The sequence below is a fragment of the Aotus nancymaae genome, unplaced genomic scaffold (genome assembly GCF_030222135.1).
Source record: "Aotus nancymaae isolate 86718 unplaced genomic scaffold, 86718_ANA_hifiasm-v0.15.2.pri h1tg000067l, whole genome shotgun sequence".
Taxonomy (NCBI): domain Eukaryota; kingdom Metazoa; phylum Chordata; class Mammalia; order Primates; family Aotidae; genus Aotus; species Aotus nancymaae.
This window is the reverse complement of record NW_026988482.1, coordinates 38,179,875-38,201,482: the sequence shown is the minus strand read 5'-3', so window position 1 is coordinate 38,201,482 and position 21,608 is coordinate 38,179,875. Positions and strand designations below refer to the sequence as shown.

General features: G+C 38.3%; 1 protein-coding gene across 4 annotated transcripts; it reads left to right on the top strand.

Annotated features, from left to right (window-relative positions):
• The first annotated feature begins 4 nt into the window (after window positions 1-4).
• LOC105729937 (cadherin-related family member 3-like) lies at window positions 5-11,260 on the top strand. Of its 4 annotated transcripts, XM_064367302.1 has the most exons (7): window positions 2,793-2,979; window positions 4,024-4,043; window positions 4,148-4,212; window positions 5,802-5,850; window positions 6,388-6,483; window positions 6,759-6,779; window positions 10,766-11,260. In XM_064367302.1, the coding sequence occupies exons 1-7, from the start codon at window positions 2,801-2,803 to the stop codon at window positions 10,921-10,923; spliced, it is 588 nt and encodes a 195-aa protein (XP_064223372.1). In that variant the 5' UTR covers window positions 2,793-2,800; the 3' UTR covers window positions 10,924-11,260. The 4 variants fall into 4 exon arrangements, with proteins under 4 accessions (XP_064223375.1, XP_064223372.1, XP_064223374.1 ...); XM_064367304.1 differs by lacking the exon at window positions 6,388-6,483; XM_064367303.1 differs by lacking the exon at window positions 6,759-6,779.
• The last annotated feature ends 10,348 nt before the right edge of the window (window positions 11,261-21,608 follow it).

Genomic DNA, 21,608 nt, shown 5'->3' with positions numbered 1-21,608 from the left:
TATTATTTATTTTAATCATGAGCATATGTCAAACTGACATTAGTTTTGCCCTGAGATTACATCATATGTAATCTCAGAAATGACTATGGTTATAAGGGTTAAACTATGTAATATCTATAGCATTGTTCCTCAAGGCATCCTTATCCTTTTTACTTTTACATATCAAATCTCATTCCTCCTAAAATGGAAGTATCAGTAATCTTACAGGTGCTTTGACAACAAAGTTTGGACCTGGATGGGAAATGCTGAAGGTTAAGTTACAAGGAATGAAGTCTGCTGTCCATGATGCTGGCTAACAACAGCCAACTTTCGAGTTGATGCTATCAGTACAGACTCAGTAGGATACGTGTTTTCAAACTGTGTTATTTTGGATTTATATAGATCCATACAACTTAAGTCATCTTATGTTTTATGAAAGACGTTTATTAGGACCAAGTATGTATCAGGCGCTGTGCTGGGAAATGGGTACACAGAAGTATACAAAACAGATATCCATGGCACTCATTGTTTATTAAACCAGTAGTAACACCAGCAATTATAAGATTAAAAACTGTGATAAGTTCTAAAATGGAAAACTATTGGGTATCATGAAACAGCGTAACATGGAGACCTATTTAAAGTATGGAGGTCAGAGCTGCTGTCATGTATCTGATGAAGTAGAAGCTCAGAAATCAGTAAGCACATTGCCAATTGAGTATAAAGCCTAGTTTGATGTCTTCTTCCCTTGCTGGGTGATAAGCTCCACGAAGGTAGAGAGCGTGTGTATCTTGTTTACAACAGTGTCTCCAGGGCTATGAAGATAACTTAAAATTAGAAGGGGCTCAACAGATATTTATGATCTGACCGGATCGTTTGATATTGATCTAGACTAAGTTGAAGATGGGAATGAAATTGATCTGAGTAGAAGAAAAGGAGAATCAACTAGACAAAGTAATTGGATAATAATTTGCAGCTTGCTGACCATATATGGGATCAAACTCATGATCTTAACCTTTAAAATATTTTTTTCCTAACCAATTGAATTTGTTGCTCATTTGATCTCAATTTTTAAAAACTCAGGGTGCCATGGAAATTTTTAAAACATTTATACCTACTGTGTTTTAATAGTAATTTAATGTAGTTTTAGAAAACCTTTCAATATACCTTAAAATAATTCTAACTTTTTAATTATCCCTTTTAAAGGAAACGAGAACCATCATTTCGGATTTGACCCAACTCGAGGTTCAAATACTCCAAAATTAATTGCGAAGAATCCCTTCAATTTTGAATCTAGAGCTGAAGTGCAGCGGCAGTACCATCTTATTGTGCATATAATTGATGACAACTTGAAATATGGCAAATCCACTAAGTCCAGGACGGGCACTGCTGTTATAGATATTTATGTGAGAAGAGCCAATACGCCACCTCCTCCAACCACTAGTTATGAAGTAAAGAGTTATAGAATTTAATTTGGGTCTCTGTGTGGGAAATGTTCTGTAAGTTTGAGTTTCATATAAAAAGAGCTACTCCGGGTAGCACCTTCACCTAGATGCCTTTTTACTTGGCACTACCCCATCCAGCCATGTGATCACATTTTAGAGTGTGCATCTATGAGCATAAATTGTGAGGTGAAATAGAATTTGTGAGAATTGCAGGTAGAGCATAGAGAACTCCTAAGAAACTAATTATTTCATCTGAATGATCTGAAAGTCTTGCCCACAAGCAGCACCCGCTACTCAGTGAATTCTATCATTTAAAAATCTCTACAAAAGGGTACTTTGAAAGTTTATTCTCTAGTGGCCTTGATATTCATAGTCATGAGCACATACCATGTGCCACACACTGTACTGCATGTATTATATTCATCATTTCATTTTTTTTTTTTTTGAGACGGAGTCTTGCTCTGTTGTCCAGGCTGGAGTGCAGTATCTCGGCTCACTGCAACCTCCGCCTCCTGGGTTCAAGCAATTCTCCTGCCTCAGCCTCCTGAGTAGCTGGTATTACAGGTGCCCACCACCATACTTGGCTAATTTTTGTATTTTTAGTAGAGACAGGGTTTCACTATGTTGTTCAGGCTGATCTCGAACTCCTGATCTCTTGATCCGCCCACCTTGGCCTCCCAAAGTGCTGGAGTTACAGGCATGAGCCACCGTGCCCAGCCCATCATTTCATTTTATCTCCAATCTAAACCCTACAGCCTTTAATAGACCTGTTGGTATTTTATAATTTAAAAAATAGGTATGTAAAGCTTCTACAGAATTCCAGAATGGCTCCTGAGTAATGCACAGATAAAGTCTGTTTAGTAAACTTTATGGTTAGTGTATTTTGTTGTTTTCTATTCTTTGAAATAGAAGCATCGAATAAACATGGATGGTAAATTCTCTCACCAGAATTCTTGATTTTCAAGAACACATTGTTCTCTTAAGCTGCACGAAAGTGTTTATTGTGTGTAGAGTAGATAATAGGGGGATATAAGACTAAAAGGACCTCAGATATCACCTGGTGAAAACTCTTGATTTTACAGATGAGAAAACTGAAAACAAAGAGGAGAAATGGTTTGTTCAAAATCACAGAGTGGTCATTGCATACAATTCAAGTCTTCACATCCTTTATTTTGTGCCTTCTCTATTCAAGGGTGTTCCTCAGTATTACCTGTAGTGTTTTAGAAAATACATATCTCTGAGTCAATATCTTCCTGTTACTTTAAAGGACTATGGCTCTGTACTGATGCTACTATGTATAAACAGATGCTTTCTGAAAACAACTAACACTCTATTTGCTTTGGAATGATATTTCCCAGCAAAGAAAAGGTCTGACCATCATGTACACGGCTATAAACACGTACAAATCCAATGACTGGTACATTCCTTTCATCTTCACTCTGATGGCTATTTTCCTTGCTGGGTTGATTTCCTGGCTATGTTTCCTGCTTTGGAAATACGGGAACATTATGGAATGCTGTCAGAAAATGATCAAGGAAGTCTCCAAGGCCAAACCCAAGTATGTAATTTTTCTTTCTAAGCTTTTGATATAAAGAGCTAAAACCAGTTGAGGTTTGGTGAACTTACTCCGAGGGCTTCTGTATGCTTTTGAAGGGCAGAGGAAAGTACTTGGGATACGAAACTTGATGGTTCCTTTTAACCAGTGATCTCAAGCCTACTCTATCCCAGAAACAGTTGGGGAGCTTTCTTTGAAAAACAGCAACAACATATTATTGAGTTCCACCTTAGAACATCTGAAACAGATTTTCTGTGAGATGATGATGATGATATTATTATTATTTTTGTAGGTGGTGTCTTGCTCTGTCTCCTAGGCTGCAGTGCGGTGGTGTGATCTCAGTTCACTGCGACCTCCACCTCTGCTTTTCTAGCAATTCTCCTGCCTCAGCCTCCCGAGTAGCAGGGATTACAGGCGCACGTTGCCACGCCTGGCTAAATTTTGTATTTTAGTAGAGACGGGGTTTCACCATGTTGCCTAAGCTGGCCTTGAACTCATGAACTCAGGCAATCCACCCGCCTCGGCCTCCCAAAGTGCTAGGATTTTAGGTGTGATCCCCTGTGCCTGGCCAAAATTAGGTTTTAAACAAATAAATTTGTGAGCCAACAAACAAACAATTTTTCATAATATTTTGATTATTTTCATAGATGTTTGAGAAGCACCAGAAACTAGTTGAAGATGGGTGATAAATGTAGGCACCCTCTCCACACATCTGACTGGTTTTAAGTCTATCTGGAGCAGGGCAGAGAGGCCAGATAAATGGATAGAAAATATAGCTACTTTCTTCACCATCTAAAAATATTTCTTCAGAGTACAGAATATCATGACTTCAAAAATAGCATTGGATAAGAATTTTATTAACTAAATAGAATTTATTTATGGTGCAGTGAAGGGGGTGCTGATGGTTAATGAAGACCATTTTATTCTTCCTTATACAGTATTTCTTTTTCCTTGGAGATAGGATAATGACATGCTGACTATTGAATTAAATTATTTTTGTCATGTGTTAATAAAACTGATATTTTGTCAAATTTTCTTTTCATACAGTGAAATGAAGTATATTGCAGGTAAGACACAGATTGCTAATTGTTACATGGTTATGCCTGAATTGTGTGATTTTTAAAATACCACTCATCAGGTACCTGACTTTTATTTATTTATTTTGGAATAGGTGACGGAAATCAAAAGGAAAATATTGTCACAGGAAACAGAAATAAAAAATTAGAAGTATTAACAGTAAGTATGTTTTTGTGATCCCTCTACAGTAAAAGAAAAAGGATGACACTTTTCCCTGTAATTGTTGTTCAATGAAAAATTGTTTTGCATAAACATATGATAAATATACTCAATCATCATAGAAAGTAAAAGGATTTCAATTTATCTCCTTTTGCTGAATTTGTATGCATTACAAAACTGTAAATTCAGGTTTAGTTTTAGAATTTGGCTTAGGTCAAAATCTGCCTCAAGTACTACACATGAATTCAAGGAAAAGAAAAAACAACTCTAGACAAAGGGAACTTTAGTGTTATTCACCATTCTTAAAAATAAAAACTAGGCCAGGCATGGTGGCTCACACCTTAATTCCAGCACTTTGGGAGGCTGAGAAGGGAAGATGGCTTGAGGTCAGGCGTTCAAGACCAGCCTGGGCAACATGGCAAAACCCAATCTCTCCTAAAAATACAAAAATTAGCCAGGCGTGGTGGTGCACGCCTGTAGTCCCAGCTACTTGGGATGCTGAGGCATAAGAATTGCTTGAACCTGGGAAGTGGAGTTGCAGTGAGCTGAGATCACACCATCACACTCCAATCTGGGCAACAGAGTGAGACTCCATCTCAAAAAATAAAATAAAATAAAATAAAACTGTATTTGTAAATAGTTTATACATGTTATTGATCTAAATAAGTTCTTTAATAGTGGAATTTCTTAGCAGATGTTAAAAAATCTATGCCCTAAAGTATGCAAACCATCTTCAAATTGGCTGAGGCTCATTCACTAAATGATCCATATAAATGACTGTACAAGGATAAGGCTGATTCCAGGAAAAGTAAATGTAGAATGGAACAAGGAAGGGCATTTTTAGTCTTTGTTTCCTTTCTTCTCTCTGCTTGCCTCCCCATAAACCAAGAACATTTCTAGCTGAGTCCTAACTAACCATGACATTGTTTCATAAACTGGTTCTTTTTCAATGCTTCCTTCCTCTGCCTCTTCCTTTAGTAAACTGATGCCAGCTCAACTTCTGTATGAGTCTGCTCCATCTGCCATAACAAAACACCACAGCCTGGGTGGCTTAGACAACAGAAATTTATTTCTTACAGTGCTAGAGGCTGGAAGTCCAAGATCAAGGTGTCAGCAGGTTTGGTATCTTCTGAGGCCCCTCTCTCTGGCTTGCAGATGGCCAACTTCTCACTACATTCTCATACAGTCGTCCTTCAGTCTGTGCCGTCTGTGTCCTAATCTCTTCTTAAAAGAACATCAGTCACATTGGATTAAGGCCACTCATGTGATCTCATTTAACTTAATCACTCTGTCTCCAAATATAGTCACATTCTGAGGTTAGGGTTAGGATTTCAACATATGAATTCTGGGGGACATAATTCAGCCCATACCACCTCCTATACATGATAAGAGGGTATGGCAGGCAGACTGATGTGGGGGGTTGGGATTGGGAGGAGATACAAACAGTGGTAAGCCTTTTGTGTCAAGGCCTTTAAAAGTTAGAAAGATGAGGTAACTTATAAGAAGTAATCTGCTCAATGTCTTCAACACTTGTAAAAACAAATCTTATCAAGCTGACTTTAAGGCTAATACTTTGTGCTTTTTTAAAGGAAACCATTGTATATGAGACTGTGTTTGATGGAGAAGCCATTGATCCAGGTATGGTGCTTAAATATCTTTTGAGTTAAGTGCATCTTACCTATTTAGATATTAAACTGTGTGAATGAATTACTTATTTGTTTGTAAAATGAGACTTTGTCCTAAGGCATACTATCTTACAGCCAGGTAGGTAAAATAAATGACTGTAAGGAGTCAGATAAAACAGTGAATTCAATCATCAATGCCAGCTAACGCTTGGGGGACATGGCTGTCACTCAGCTCCATCAAATTACTACCGCATGGGAAGAGGTCTTGTGTTGCCATAATTCTGATACTTCAAAAGGAAGCTAGAATCCAAATTGTTACATGAAATCCACCCACCTTTAAAAGTAGACAAATAATTCAATTAAACGCTACTGTGTGGGCCAAAGAAAACACATCTGTCTCATTCCCTGGTTATATATTGTGCAACAAACTTCCCCCAAGACTTACTAGCTTAGAATAACCACCATTTTATTGTATCTCCTCACACTTTTGTATGTCAGAAATTTGAGCAGGTATCACCTGAGCAATTTTTTTTTTTTTGGCTTTGTAAAGGGTCACTTCAGTGGTGTTCAGTTGGCAGCCTATCTGGTCTTGTGGGTCACAGTGGCTTCATTCACAAGCATGACACCTTGGTGGGGACATTTGCAGGTGGGGCTCAGCTGGGTCCCACTTCTTCTGATTTGGCTGTGTCCATACCCAAATCTCACTTTGAGTTGTGATAATCCCCACATGTCAAGGGTGGGGCCAGGTGGAGGTAATTGAATCATGGGGTCAGTTTCTCCCATACTGTTCTTGTGGTGATGAATAAGTCTCAGGAGATATGATGGTTTTATAAATGGAAGTTCTCATGTGCAAACTATCTTGCCTGCTGCCATGTAAGATGTGCCTTTGCTTCTCTTCTGCTTTCCGCCATGATTGTGAAGCCTTCCCAGCCGCGTGGAACTGTGAGTTCATTAAACCTCTTTCATTTATAAACTGTGCAGTCTCAGGTATATCTTTATTAGCAGCATGAGAACAGACTAATACAGGGACTCTTCATGAAGTTGCTCCAGCAGGGATAGGTGGACACCCTACATGGCAGTTTAGGCCTCCTGGAGAAAGCCAATAGATAGGAGGGAAAGTTGTAGTTTCTTGAGGATCAAGCCTGGAAATTAGCATAGCATTACTTCTGCCTCATTAAAGCAGAGTCTATCCAGATTCAAAGAGAGGAGCATACACCCCACTTCTTAAGGTATGAGAGTCAAAGAATTTGTGGCCCTCTTTAATCAACCACATCTATAGTCCAAATGGGTCATGGATTTGCACTCCCTGGTCTAAAGATTTATTGTTATAATCCCTGGAATTGCGGAGCAGATCATACTCCATTTTATAAAACATTTTGAAGTTTTTCTTTTTTTCATACATTTCATCTCTAAAGAAAGAGGCAGAAATCTAAAGTCATCAGAATTTTTGGAAAAGCCTTGCTGTGGAGTTAGAAGACTAGGGTTTGTGTGTTGATACAACTACTAACATTCTATGTGAACATGGACAAAGCACTTAACCTCCCGGAGTTTCCCTTTTACCAGCTGTAAAGCAGGCACGATAGTGTGGGCTTTCTCTCTTTCATGGGGTGCTTGTGAAGTTTAAACATGAATATAATAAATGTAAAAGTCATTTTGTAAAGTGTCACTCAACATGGGGCATTAGCCATAAAAGACTCATTGGCATGATAACAGCTTGAGATACTTCACTGCAAGTTAATCCTGACAGCTCTGGATAGCTTGGCATGAAATTGTTGATGCTTTATTACTGACTGCCAAGCTCTCCTTAAAGAAAGTCATTCCTTTTAAAAATATTTTGTAAAATTAAAAACATACTATTTATAGCCTAGTCTGATCTATATTAAATAGCTTGGCTCTGATGAGTTTCAATTTCCAGGAATTCAGTGAAAGCATACATGAACATTTATTGAGTGCTCACCTATGCCAGACATGACTTGTCCCACTGAAGTTCCAAACAATGAGAATTAGCATTCTATTTTCATATTCTATCTTCTGGTGAAAGAAGTACCATTATTGTTCCCATTTTATGGATATTAAAACAAGGCTCAGAGAGAGTATGGAATAAATGTACCTAGAGTCACATGGCTTTCTTTCCTTTCAAAGAAAGGGAGGAAAAGAGTAGTAGAAATTTTTACAGCAGAGACTGAACCTTAATAGTGGTAGAACAGTCAGATGAGGAGTAGGTAGCGAGGTCCTTTGGTACAAGGGCTGCAGGATGACTTGTGTGCCAGCAGAGGGTGGAGTGTCTTGTACTGGACTTCTTGGTGTAAGAATGACAGAGCAGCCTGCAACAGACCTCCATGACCTCCTCTGGGGTCTTTCTCTACTTTCTTATTATTATTGGAGCTAATAAAAATTGCTGTATGTCATTTCTTGTTTCTGTCTTTTAAAAAGCGTATTTTATAAATACTTAGTTAGTACTCACAATGTACCAGGCTTGTTCTAAGCACCTCATAATTATTAACTTATTTAAATTTTTATTGTCTTAAATATATACAACAGAATTATCATTTTAACCATTTATAAATGTACAGTTCTGTGGCGCTAAGTACATGCACATTGCTGTGCAACCATCACCACTATCCATCTGCAGAATTTTTTCATCTTCCTTAACTGAAACTCTTTACTCTTTAAACAATAACTTTCTAATCTCCACTCCCCACAGACTCTGTTAACCACCATTCTACTTTCTGTCTCTATAAATTTGACTACTCTAAGTACTTCCTACAAGTAGACTCATACAATATTTGTTTTTCTGTGACTGGCTTGTTTTACTTTGCATAATTCTTTCTTCAAGCTTTATTGATGTTGCAGCATGCGTCAGAATTTCCTGTCTTTTTAACGTGGAATAACATTCCACTGTACGTACATACCACATTTTGTTTGTCCAGTCATCCATCAATGGATATTTGGATTGCTTCCACCTTTTGGCTATTGTGAATAATGCTGCTATGTAACGTATTTAATTTTAACATTATTATTCTTAGCAAACTGAAAAAGTTAATATTGAACTATGCAGTTGCAGACTTGTGGCAAGATGTTTTTAAGGGATTTCTAATATCAAATTATAGCAAACATTTACTGAATTCTGAGTGTGGTCAAAATGCTTTTACATGAATTGTTCATTCTCACAACTACTTAATGAGGTAGTGGCTAGTATGTTATCCTCATTTTATAAATGAGAAAACTGTGGCCCAGAGAGAGACAAAGCAAATTCCCCAGAACCATAGCTGAGTGAGTGAAAGAAGTCAGGATGAGAAGCCAGACAGTGTAACACAGAAACCTTTATCCCTAACACTATTCATGACCTCTCCTGTCACTGAATGACCTGGCAAAAACCAGTGCATCAACAAAGACTTGCCTCTAGAATTCCATTTTCAGGACAAAAAACCAAGTATACATGCTCTAATAAAGACAGCAAGCTATCATAGTCACTTTTTGTCGATTCAGCGTTTGATGGATACTCATCGCCTTCAGTCTACTCAATAGGAGGACACAGTTACTGTATGTTTAGATGGATGCATTTGGCTTATTTAGAACCTGGATGTTTGATGTGTGCCTTGGCAATTAGTTTTCAGTTCCAACATGAACTATTGAATGAGGGTATAGATTTTTTTGGTGGTATAGATTTTTGTGAGTGTGAAGGAAGGGGGTTTCCAGAGAAGTGCATTGTTCACTCTAGTACAGTGGTCCTGGCAGAAAAATCACCTTTCAGTTAACGTATCTTTGAGAGCAGATTCAGCACTGTAAAGTTTCACATGACGTTTAAAGAATAGAAATATTTTAAAATAAAAATGGGTTTAGCAATATGTATTAGAACACACTATCATTTATCAAATGTTCTGTGGAACCTGAAATATGATGCATAAGGCACTATTTTGTTCATGGAGCCCAACCTAAAGTGAGACAAGACGTGCTCCCTACCCTGGGTTATTAGTATTTAGAATCTGCAGCTAGACTGTCAGGATTCAAATCTAGGTCTGCCACTTATAGATGAAGTGGTATTGGCAGATTACTTAACATATCTGTGCTCCAGCTTTCTTATTTCTAAAATGTGGCAAATAATATTTACGTAAATTGATACATGAAAACAGAGTCTGGCATATAGTAAATACTATAGGATCAGCTGTTATTATCATTATTCTTTTTATTACACCTCAGTGTAATTATTAATTACACTTCAGTTACCTAAGAAATAATTGGTTGTTTTTCTACTGTATCAGGCCATTTTTTACTTTCTTTCTCTTGTATATTACTGTTACTGCATTATTGTTTCTGTGAAGGGTTGGCTAATTATACCTCAAATACTGTACATGGCAGATTAATTTCAATTTAAAAAACCCATTTGACTTAAAAAATCATTGGCTCTTCAAATAATTACCAACTCACAAAAAATTATGAAAAATAAGACAGAGAGGTACTGTGTACCTATCACCCAGCTTTCCCCAAAGGTAACATCTTTCATTACTATAGTGCATTGCCAAAATCAGGAAATTGATGTTGGTACAGTACAACTAACTAGACCACAGGCTTTACTCAGGTTTCCCCAGTTATTGCATATACTTTTTTTATATGTCTATGTGTATGACATTTAATCACCGTAATAGATTCAGATAACTACTACCACTGTCAAGATGCAAAACTGTTCCAATACCACAAAAGAACTCCCTTGTGCTAAAGGGGCAATTTTAAATGCATGTGAAACCATATACTGCTTCAGGCTTTGCTTCTAGTTTTCCCATTGGTAAAAGAACAAGACTTGAGAAGAAAAACTCATCACTATGCCAGCTATCTAGCAAATGCTCAATAAACATTTCATGGGAAGAATAAATGCTTTGCAAGTTCATTGTAATTTACTTTGTCTGTGTTTTGTGTTTTCCTTTCCACAGTCTCTGGGAATGTATATGAATATAACAGCAGAACAGGTGCAAGAAAGTGGAAGAAGTCCCCCAGGCACCAGAAGGAGCCCTTGGCAAACATATATTCCCTCCCAGAGGTCCATCCTTTAGAGGAGTCTACATCCTTAAAAATTCCTTTGCAAGGATAGCATTTTTCCAGTGTCTGAATGATTGTTTTTTTGTGTATATGATTGTCACAGGCAGTTTTTCTTGGCTACCTAAAATTATAGACACGAGGCCAGCTGCTTTGTCTGTGTTTATAGCTTTTTGTAATCTTCTAGTTCAGGGTGTCTGTGTGAAGGCAGCAGGAGTGGTCAGCTTTGAATCTCTGAACATGTTTTGCTGAAAACGAGATACTAAATTGACATATGTTCATTGTCTTACTTTGCCCAGTAGAATGTATGCTTTTTAAGACCAGAGACTATTTTTCTCACTGCTTTAGTCCCAGTACATGCTTGGCACAGAGTGAGGACTCTTTATATATTTATGAATAAATAAATTTGAATATATGAATCCAGAATCTCTTGCCTTTAATTCAAATTGCTTATTCCTCCATGACTCATGGAACAGAAATGGGAATTATCTTTAGAAAATAACTTTTCTGGTGTCTGGTAGTCATAAAAAACTCAGGATTTTTTTCCTGCACTTTACAAAGCACAATTGATCTTGCTTTTAATTTTCTTTTTATAGCCCTATGGAGAATGACCACCTGAAAACTTCACTTACTAGTGAATTGCCAAGGAAATGTCAAAATCAAGTCTTATGAGAGCTATATACTTAGACAATAACTTTTAAAATATATATGGTCTCTCTGATTATCTCCTGCCTTGGATATCAGAAGATATATGCTAGCAGGAGGACAGAAATGCTGTTGATGGTAGAGGCTAAATCTACATTTAGTCCATTATAGAGTTCAGCTTGGGATAATTTTTAAAAAGTTAATATTATCCAAAGTAGAACACATAATAAGCAATGAACTAATATTTGACTCAGGATATTGGGGGCTTGGGTGTTTAGAAATGTCTTATTTGTCTTCCTTTGCATGTATATACACACAGAGGATTCCTTTTCGGCTCAGAGACACCTAGCCTCCTAACGAAAGAGAGCATCTAAAAAATAAACAGATTCTTTTTTTTTTTTTTTGAGACAGAGTTTCACTCTTGTTGACCAGGCTGAAGTGCAATGGCACGATCTTGGCTCACTGCAACCTCCAGCTCCCGGTTCAAGAGATCCTCCTGCCTCAGCCCCCCAAGTAGCTGGGATTACAGTCATGTGCCACCACGCCTAGCTAATTTTGTATTTTTAGTAGAGACAGGGTTTCCCCATGTTGGTCAGGCTGCTCTCGAACTGCCAACCTCAGGTGATCTGCCTGCCTCAGCCTCCCAAAGTGCTGGGATTACAGGCGTGAGCCACCGTGCCCGGCCCCAGACTCATTTTTTATTGATGTCTACCTCAAATGGATCGATTCACAAGAGGCATTATGGTGCAGAGGACATCAATGAATGTCAAGTCTAAGGCTTGTGACAAATCACGTAGCCTCTCTAGACTTTGTTGCTTCTTCTTCTGGAAAATGTATACCGTAATGTTTGCCCCATTTCTATCTCATAGTTTTGTTGTGAGAAACAACATAAAACAATTGAGGTTCTACGTTTGTCAGTGCTTTTTAAACTGTAAGCACTATTTAAGGATAAAGCAGGATTAGTTTCATTACATTAAAATTGGTTGCTGAGAGAGCAGTGGCTTGGGACATGGGAATAAAGAGGGGGTCACTCCATGGTTCTAGGCCAATCTAAGTTCAAATTGGTTGGTAATTAGCTGCACAATGTCTGTGAAAGGAGTATACTGCCTTTTTACAGCTGGCATGATAATTCTCCACCAGGGGAGAGACCAAAGATTGTCTGGGAAAATGCTCTCCTCTCTCCAGCAAGGCTCTCTCTGGATCAATTATGATTTGATGGATATAGATGTGTGAGTCTCCATCTGGGCTTTTAAGGTAAAAAAAAAAAAAAAAAAAAAGGAAAAAGCATTTATTAACTTTCTTTTCAAAGTTGGATTTGATCAATTTGTATTTGATCTGCCTGTGCCAAAACCAAGAAAAATTGATAAGTTAGTGTTTCTTTTCCCTTGTTTAGTTGTTTTGGGTCTCAATTTCAGAAGTATCTGGGAGAAGACATGAACTGGAGATTACAGTGGTCATTGGAGAGAGAGCTACAAAGTGTATCCAAAGGGGCAGAACTCTGCAGTCTGACCCCTCTTTGTGTCATAATCAATTTGCTTCCAAACTCTAGATGCGCTTTCCTATTGTACTGGCAATCTCCAATTTAGTAATAATCATTGTATTAGTTTCCTGAGGCTGCCATCAAAAATTAGCACAAACTTAGTGTCTTAAAGCAATAGAAATGTATTCTGTCACAGGTCTGCAGGCTAGAATTCTGGAATGAAGGTGTGGAGGCTCTAGGGAAAATCTGTTCCTTGCCTCTTTCAGCTCCCGGTATCTGCCCCTCCTTCCTGGACTTTGGCTACATCCTTCCAATCTCAGTCTCCCCATTCCCATCTCTTTTCCCTTTATGTATCTGTTAAGTTTCTCTCCTATAAGGACACTTATCTTTGCATTTAGGATTCACCTACAGAAGCAGGGTAATCTCTTCATCTCAAGATTCTTAACTTAATCACATGTGATTAGTCACAAATACAGTCCTTGAGTTTTTTGCCTAAAATACATGAGTACTTGCCTAAAACATGTCTTCTTTGTGGCAACCAGGCCCTGCCACCACTGTGTATGATTGAGTAGTATTCCATGGTATATATATGCATATCACATTTTCTTTATCCACTCGTTGATTAATGGGCATTTGGGCTGGTTCCATATGTTTGTAATTGCAAATTCTGCTGCTATAAACGTATGTGTGCAAGTATCTTTTTCGTACAACGACTTATTTTCCTCTGGGTGGATACCAGAAGTGGGATTGCTGGATCAAATGGTAGATTTACTTTTAGTTCTTTAAGGAATCTCCATACTGTTTTTCATAGTGGTTGTATAGTTTACATTCCCACCAACAGTGTAAAGGTGTTCCCTTTTCATCACATCTCTGCCAACATCTATTATTTTTTGGATTAAGGGCATTCTTGCAGTAGTAAGGTGGTATTACATTGGGGTTTTGATTTGCATTTCTCTGATCATTAGTGACTTTGAGCATTTTCTCATATGTTTGTTGGCCATTTGCATATCTTCTTTTGAGAGTTGGCTATTCATATTCTTAGCCCACTTTTTGATGAGATTGTTTATTTTATTCTTGCTAATATGTTTGAGTTCCTTGTAGATTCTGGATATTAATCTTTTGTAGATGTACAGATTGCGAAGATTTTCCTCCCATTCTGTGGGTTGTTTGTTTGCTGATTATTTCTATTGTTGTGCAGAAGCCTTTTAGTTTAATTAAGTCATTTATTTACCTTTGTTTTTGTTGTGTTTGTTTTTTGGTTCTTGGTCATGAAGTCTTTGCTTAGGCCAATGTCTAGAAGGGTTTTTCCAATGTTTTCTTCTAGAATTTTTATGGCTTCGGGTCTTAGATTTAAGTCTTTGATCCATCTTGAGTTGATTTTTCTATAAGGTGAGAGATGGGGATCCAGTTTCATTCTTCTGCATGTGGCTTGCCAATTATCCCAGCACTGTTTGTTGAATAGAATGTCCTTTCTCTACTTTATGTTTTTGTTTGCATTGTTGAAGATCAGTTGACTGCAAACATTTGGCTTTATTTCTGGGTTCTCTATTCTGATCCATTGGTCCATGTGCCTGTTCTTACACCAATACCATGCTCTTTTGGTGACTATGGCCTTACAGTATAGTTTGAAGTCAGGTAATGCAATGCCTCCAGATTTGTTCTTTTTGATTAGTCTTGCTTTGGTTATGTGGGCTCTTTTTTGGTTCCATATGAATTTTAGGATTTTGTTTCTATTTCTGTGAAGATTGATAGTGGAATTTGATGGGAATTGCATTGAATGTGAAGATTGCTTTTTGTAGTACGTCCATTTTAACAGTATTGATTCTACCCATCCACGAGCATTGGATATGTTTGCATTTGTTTGTGTCATCTATGATTTCTTTCAGCAGTGTTTTGTAGTTTTCCTTATAGAGATTTTCACCTCCTTGACTAAGTATATTCCTAAGTATTTTATTTGTCTTTCATAGCTATTGTAAAAGGGGTTGAGTTCTTGATTTGATTCTCAATTTGGTTACTGTTGGTGCATAGCAGGGCTACTGATTTGCATACATTAATTTTGCATTCTGAAAATTTGCTGAATTCATGTGCCAGTTCTAGGAGCTTTTTGGAGGCGTCTTTAGGGTTTTCTAGGTATACAAGTATGTCATCAGCAAATAGTGACAGTTTGACTTTCTCTTTACAGATTTGGATGCCCCGAATCATATTTTTAGTTACAGAAAAGTGTACATGTCAGTCTGTGTGTGTGTCTATGTGTGGGGGGAAGATATGCACCAGTGCATATTATATATGAATCTAGGTCATCTTGTTTTGTTTTTGTTGAAGTTGTTGCCTGCCTCTTTCAACAGTTCCTTTTCAGTATCAGTCTGTTCTGATTGTTCTATTTGTTCTTCCTCAGGATTCTTGGCTCCCTTGGATTCTCATGCCCCTTGGATTTATTATCATTTTTCTTTGTCTATTTTGAGGCTGAGGTTGGGTTGTGATGGACCTTTCTGAGGCAGGGGTAGAAGCACTTCTGCCTCCTCTGTGTGGGTTGATGGTACAATGAGGCAGGCCATCAGATCTGTCATAACAAGAGGGCTTCCCTTGGTCTCTCAGTTCCAGGGACAGGGGAGCCTTACCCTATACACTGTCAGTATCTCCACAGGTCTTTGGGATCAGGGAGACATGGCATCCCCTTATTGAGTAAGTTCTTTCTGTGAGGAATGGGGGTTCTTTCTGTGAGGATGGAGCAAGCTCTAAGTCTCTTCTACAAAAATGAGACTCTTTCATATCTATGCAGTAAGGCTCTCCTATGCAGCTCCTAAAGTTCCTTCTGGTTCAGATTAAAGAACATTGTGGTAGCTTTTCAATCACTCCCTCCAGTCCTTATCTACATACTATTTGGAGCCACTCCAGTCAAGCCTAACCCACAGCAAAACCTCTGGGCAACCTGCAGATACATGAGCCCAGTCAAGATGAACAGAACTGCCCAACCGAGGCCAGCCTAGCTCACCCATCTTTTAGCTGGTCCACAGACATGTGAACTACAACAATAAATAATGGCTGTTCAGAGCCACCTCTTTTTTATATAGCAATAGCTAACTTACACCAAGGAAAAAGGTGAGATATCTTCCTGTATTTCACTCTACATTTTTAAAAACACATATAAGTATTATTTTAAAAACTGACCCTAAAAGAAATATTTAAAATATGGAAAATAGAGATCTGATATAAATTTTGTTAAGATAAAGTTATAGAATCTCAAAGTTAAAAGGAATTGCTAGACTCTATTTTGTTTGAAGATAGGAGCTGTGACTTACACAGTTTCATCCCATAATGCTAGGCTCAAGGGAAAGGCTCAACACTTTTCTTTTACATATTTACTATGTATAAAGTTTTTATATTTATAAGGAATATGTGATATTTTGCTACATGCATAGAATGTATAATGATCGAGTCAAGGTATTTGGAATATCCATCATCTTGAATATTTCTTTTTTTTTTTTTTGAGACGGAGTTTCGCTCTTGTTACCCAGGCTGGAGTGTAATGGCGCGATCTCGGCTCACCGCAACCTCCGCCTCCTGGGTTCAGGCAATTCTCCTGCCTGAGCCTCCTGAGTAGCTGGGATTACAGGCACGCGCCACCGTGCCCAGCTAATTTTTTGTATTTTTAGTAGAGACGGGGTTTCACCATGTTGACCAGGATGGTCTCGATCTCTTGACCTCGTGATCCACCCACCTCGGCCTCCCAAAGTGCTGGGATTACAGGCGTGAGCCACCGCGCCCGGCCCCCATCTTGAATATTTCTACATGTTGGGAACATTTCAAGTCCTCCTTATCACTACTTTGAAATATATAATACATTGTTGCTAACTATAATCACCCTAGCCTGCTATTGAACATTAGAACTTATTTCTGCTATCTAATTGTATGTTTGTACTCATTGACAAGCCTCTCTTTATCCCCACTCCCACCCATGTGCCCTTCCCAGGCTCTGGTATCTATCATTCTACTTTCTACCTCCATGAAATCAATTGTTTTAGCTCCCACAGATGAGTGAGAACATATGAAATTTGTTTTTCTATATCTGGCTTATTTCACTTAACATATCGACCTCGAGTTCCATCTGTGTTGCTGCAAATGACATGATTTATTCTTTTTTATAGCTGAATAGTATTCCATTGTATATTTGTACCACATTTATCAATTTGTCTGTTGATGGACACATAGTTCGATTCCATATCTTTGCTATTGTGAATAGTGCTGCAATAAACATGTGAGTGTAGGTGTGCCCTTGATAACATTGTTTTCTTTTCCTTTGGATACCTAGTAGAATTAATAAATAAATTACCTTTGAAATATTGCTAGCCAAATCCTTGTTTGATAGACTGAGATGAATTTCTCCTACAATGCTTTCAGTGTTGATCCTAGGTCTGCTTAAATATCCTCAAGATGTTTAAGAAATATAGTGATAGATAGTTAAGAAATAATTAAGAAAGATAGTAAGAAAGCTCACTATCTACTAGGTAACTCTTTTTTGTTGTGGAGCAAAAATAATCATTAGAATTATTTTATTGAAGCAAAGAGGAAATCTAGTTGACTGTGTGAAATCTGAGCTAGACAAATCAAAAACATTGGGTTTTTCCTCATTAAGAAGGCAATCCCATTACTGGGTATATATCCAAAGGATTATAAATCGTTCTACTATAAGAACACATGCACACGAATGTTCATTGCAGCACAGTTTACAATAGCAAAGACCTGGAACCAACCCAAATGCCCATCGATGATAGACTGGACAGGGAAAATGTGGCACATATACACCATGGAATATTATGCAGCCATCAAAAACGATGAGTTCTTGTCCTTTGTAGGGACATGGATGAACCTGGAAACCATCATTTCTCAGCAAACTGACACAAGAACACAAAATCAAACACCGCATGTTCTCACTCATAGGCGGGTGTTGAACAATGAGAACACATGGACACAGAGAGGGGAGCACTACACACTGGGGTCTGTTGGGGGGAAATAGGGGAGGGACAGCGGGGGGTGGGGAGTTGGGGAGAGATAGCATGGGGAGAAATGCCAGATATAGGTGAAGGGGAGGAAGGCAGCAAATCACACTGCCACATATGCACCTATGCAACAATCTTGCATGTTCTTCACATGTACCCCAAAACCTAAAATGCAATAAAAAAAATTAAAAAAAAAAAAAAAAAGAAGGCTCTTTGGACCAGACCAGCATATTTTCACCAGTTGATAACAAAGCTGCTATGGACTGAGATATAGGCATAATGGCTTCCATGAAGTACTGTTACCTGATACTTCATCCAGCTCCAAAATTATACTCCTTCATCTATAATAAATGATTCAGTTGGAAAAAGCAAAATGATCCCTTTTGGATCAAAATTACCAAGGAATGTAATTAACAACATTTCATTTTGTTAACTCATCATCTAAGCTCTCTGTGGATGGCTTTAAATAGGAAAAATTGGCAGTTTTATTGTGTTCTTGATATATTGCACACATTGCTGCTTGATATATTGCACACATGGCTGTAGGGCCAGTCCAGACGTACCATTGAACCTAAAACAAATTTAGTTTGTGATTATTGTAGTGAATAATAACATTAGGTTTACACAGTTCTTTATTTAACATTATGCAGCATCTTCAAAAACAACAACCTACTTGATTGCAGGTAATGCTTGTGGATAAAGACTATCAATTGAACTTTTTTAAAAAAACTTTTTTTTAAATTAAAAATCAACATTGAACACAGTAATCAATTTATATAAAATGATTAGCATAACATCTAACCCATAGTGTTTGTAAAGTCATGAATTATATTTATTATAATAACCAAAGTCACTATTACTATTATTAGGTGTGTGAGCTGTCTAGCTCCTCACGCAATACACTGGATCTTCAAATGATTTCCTACTAGAAAAGGAAATAATTCTCTCCTTCTCAACAGTTTGGATCATTTTAATCTAATCCACAAAAATAATGTAAGTATGGCAAAACTCTCTTCTTACTTACCTTCCGAAGTCAAAGCTAGTGGATGCTTAGCAGAGAAGGTTAAGTGGACTCTTAAAGGCCACTTATTATAGTACTAGGCTTTTCTAGTTAGGACTGCAGAGACTGAAGAAGCCCATGGGACTGAAGGCACAAATTTAATGAATTGGGTAAAAGCCAAATTCTTCACACAGTGAGTGTGTAATAAATGACATGGAATAAACAAAGGAAAGGTAAGTAATGTATCGTGAGAAAGAAAAGGAACACTTCCATTTTCAGTCCAGCCCAATAGATAGACAGTTAACTAGATGGCAGGCAGTTTCCATTTCTCATTGGCATACCTTCTTTTTGGTTTTCCTCCAGACACAGTTGATTTTCAGGTGCCACCAAGATAGTGGAATTATAAGCCTTACCCCTTGGCCCCTGTTTCTAATGTAGAGTTGCCAAATACCTAGCACAGATGGTGCTATTCTACACGTGGACCATGGGAGGCATTGCTAATGGACTGTAGCATGCCTATTTGCTGAATGTGGATGTACCCTGTGGTATACACATGAAGGTATGAGATCCAGATTCCCTTTCAAGGAAGGCCTTGATGTCCAGCTGTAGGGAGTGTGGTTAGTAGCACACACTCACTCCAGGTATCAGCAACTTTAAATTCAGCCTCAGCTGCAGTGCGCTCCCTAACTGGCAGAGCATTCACCTCGTGACTGAGTCAGGTGGTTGCTAGGGGAGGGGATTTATAAAGACCCAGCTGTTCCTTCTAATGAGAAATACCAATACTGGCTCCAGAACTTTTCTGGCATTGCTAATGGACTGTAGCACGCCTATTTGCTGAGTGTGGATGCATCCTGTGGTATACATATGAAGGTATGAGATCCAGATTCCCTTTCAAGGAAGGCTTTGATGTCCAGCTGTAGGGAATGTGGTTAGCAGCACACACTCACTCCAGGTATCAGCAACTTTAAGTTCAGCCTCAGCTGCAGTGCACTCCCTAACTGGGAGAGCATTCACCTCGTGACTGAGTCAGGTGGTTGCTAGGGGAGGGGATTTATAAAGACCCAGCTGCTCCTTCTAATGAGAAATACTAACACTGGCTCCAGAAGTCTTCTCCAGGCTGGCCGAGGTTTTGTCAGACTTGCACTGAGTTTGTCTTCTCCCTCTGCCCAGTCTTGCTTCTCCCTTTGCAACCATTGATCCCTAATAAACATCTCCTACTTCAAACACCATCTCAAGCTCTGCTTCCCGAGAACCCAGCCGGGAAGTCACTACCAACAGATTGGAGCTGGCTTGCCGAAGGAAGCTCATTGTGTGTTCCTGCCTAAGGTGAGTATTCACTGATAGGTGTTATATTCAAGATGCTGAGAACATTCAGAGAATTTCTTTTGGCCTATTGGCCAATGAGAATACAGCCAGATATCAGTGATATGGTTCATTTCGGCAAAAAAAAAGTAGGCCTTCCTTCAAAGTATCAAAGAATTTCTTTCCTTATCTAAGATACGGTTTCTCAACCTTGGCACTATTAACATTGGGCTGAATAATCATTTGTTGTAGTGGGCTGTCTTGTGCCTTGTGGGAGGCTTAGTAGCATCTCTGGACTCTACCTACCAGATACCAGTAGACTTTGCTTTTCAGGAGACTTTCGGCAATGCCTGACAACCAAAAAATGTTTTCAGGCATTGCCGAAAGTCTCCTGAAAAGCAAAGTCTACGTGGTTGATAACCACTGGTCTAAGAGTTCTGCCTGGGGTAGCAGCCTCCTGGTAAGGGAATCTAAACCCTTAGAATATTTTGAAATACCCCTTGGCAGGCCTAGATCCTGATCTGAGCTCTTCTCTCAGGAAAGTGGGAAATGGCTACTTGAATTAATCATCACCAAAACAGAAGAAGGTTGATTGCCTGTTTAACACCTTCTTTGGCAACCATCCTATTTAAGGATGTTGAATTTCTAACAAGGCTGCTGGCAGCTGTGCCAAATCTCAGGCCAGCTCTCTGACTTCCACACCTCTATCCTGGGGAAGGCCCCCTCACCCCCTGTGACTTGCAGGTGGGTAATGGCTTCTGTTTACACTACTTGGGAGGCTACATTCCTCATGCTGTTGATAGCACTGAAGGCAGCAGGTTTCCTGTCCTTGAGACTATTTGAGCTTGAAAGGGCCAAAGTAATTTACTGAAAAGCCAAAGAAATAATGGGTTCCATTGGGCATTTCAAAAAATAATTATCACTTAAAGACTGTTGGAATGTTTGGGTCATATATGAGTGTGTGTATGTGTGCACAGGCTTATTTACATATTCAATTGTTACTTTTCTGCACGAGTAATACAAATCTGAAGAAAATTCAAAACTATGAGTCAACTAAGCAGAAAAATTAAAAATCCTTCATAATTTCACCAGCTAATGATAAATATAATTAATATTTTGAAAAGCAGTCTTCTGAACTACTTTCCTTTAATATAAATATGTGAAATATGCATTTTATTGGGAAAATAGGAACATACTGTGATGTTGTTTTGCAACTCTTTGTTTTACTTATAAATAAGTTCAGGCTGAGCCTGTATTTTTTGCATCTCTACATTCTTTTTTGATGGGGAGTGATTGCTGTACCTTCATTTACAATG

What these genes read in the sequence shown, in the direction of transcription:
- LOC105729937 (XM_064367302.1), top strand. Translation starts at nt 2,801, where the DNA reads ATGTACACGGCTATAAACACGTACAAATCCAATGACTGGTACATTCCT. An exon ending in GTCTCCAAGGCCAAACCCAA is followed by an intron (nt 2,980 to 4,023) that starts GTATGTAATTTT and finishes CTTTTCATACAG; the next exon opens with TGAAATGAAGTATATTGCAG. An exon ending in AAAAATTAGAAGTATTAACA is followed by an intron (nt 4,213 to 5,801) that starts GTAAGTATGTTT and finishes GCTTTTTTAAAG; the next exon opens with GAAACCATTGTATATGAGAC.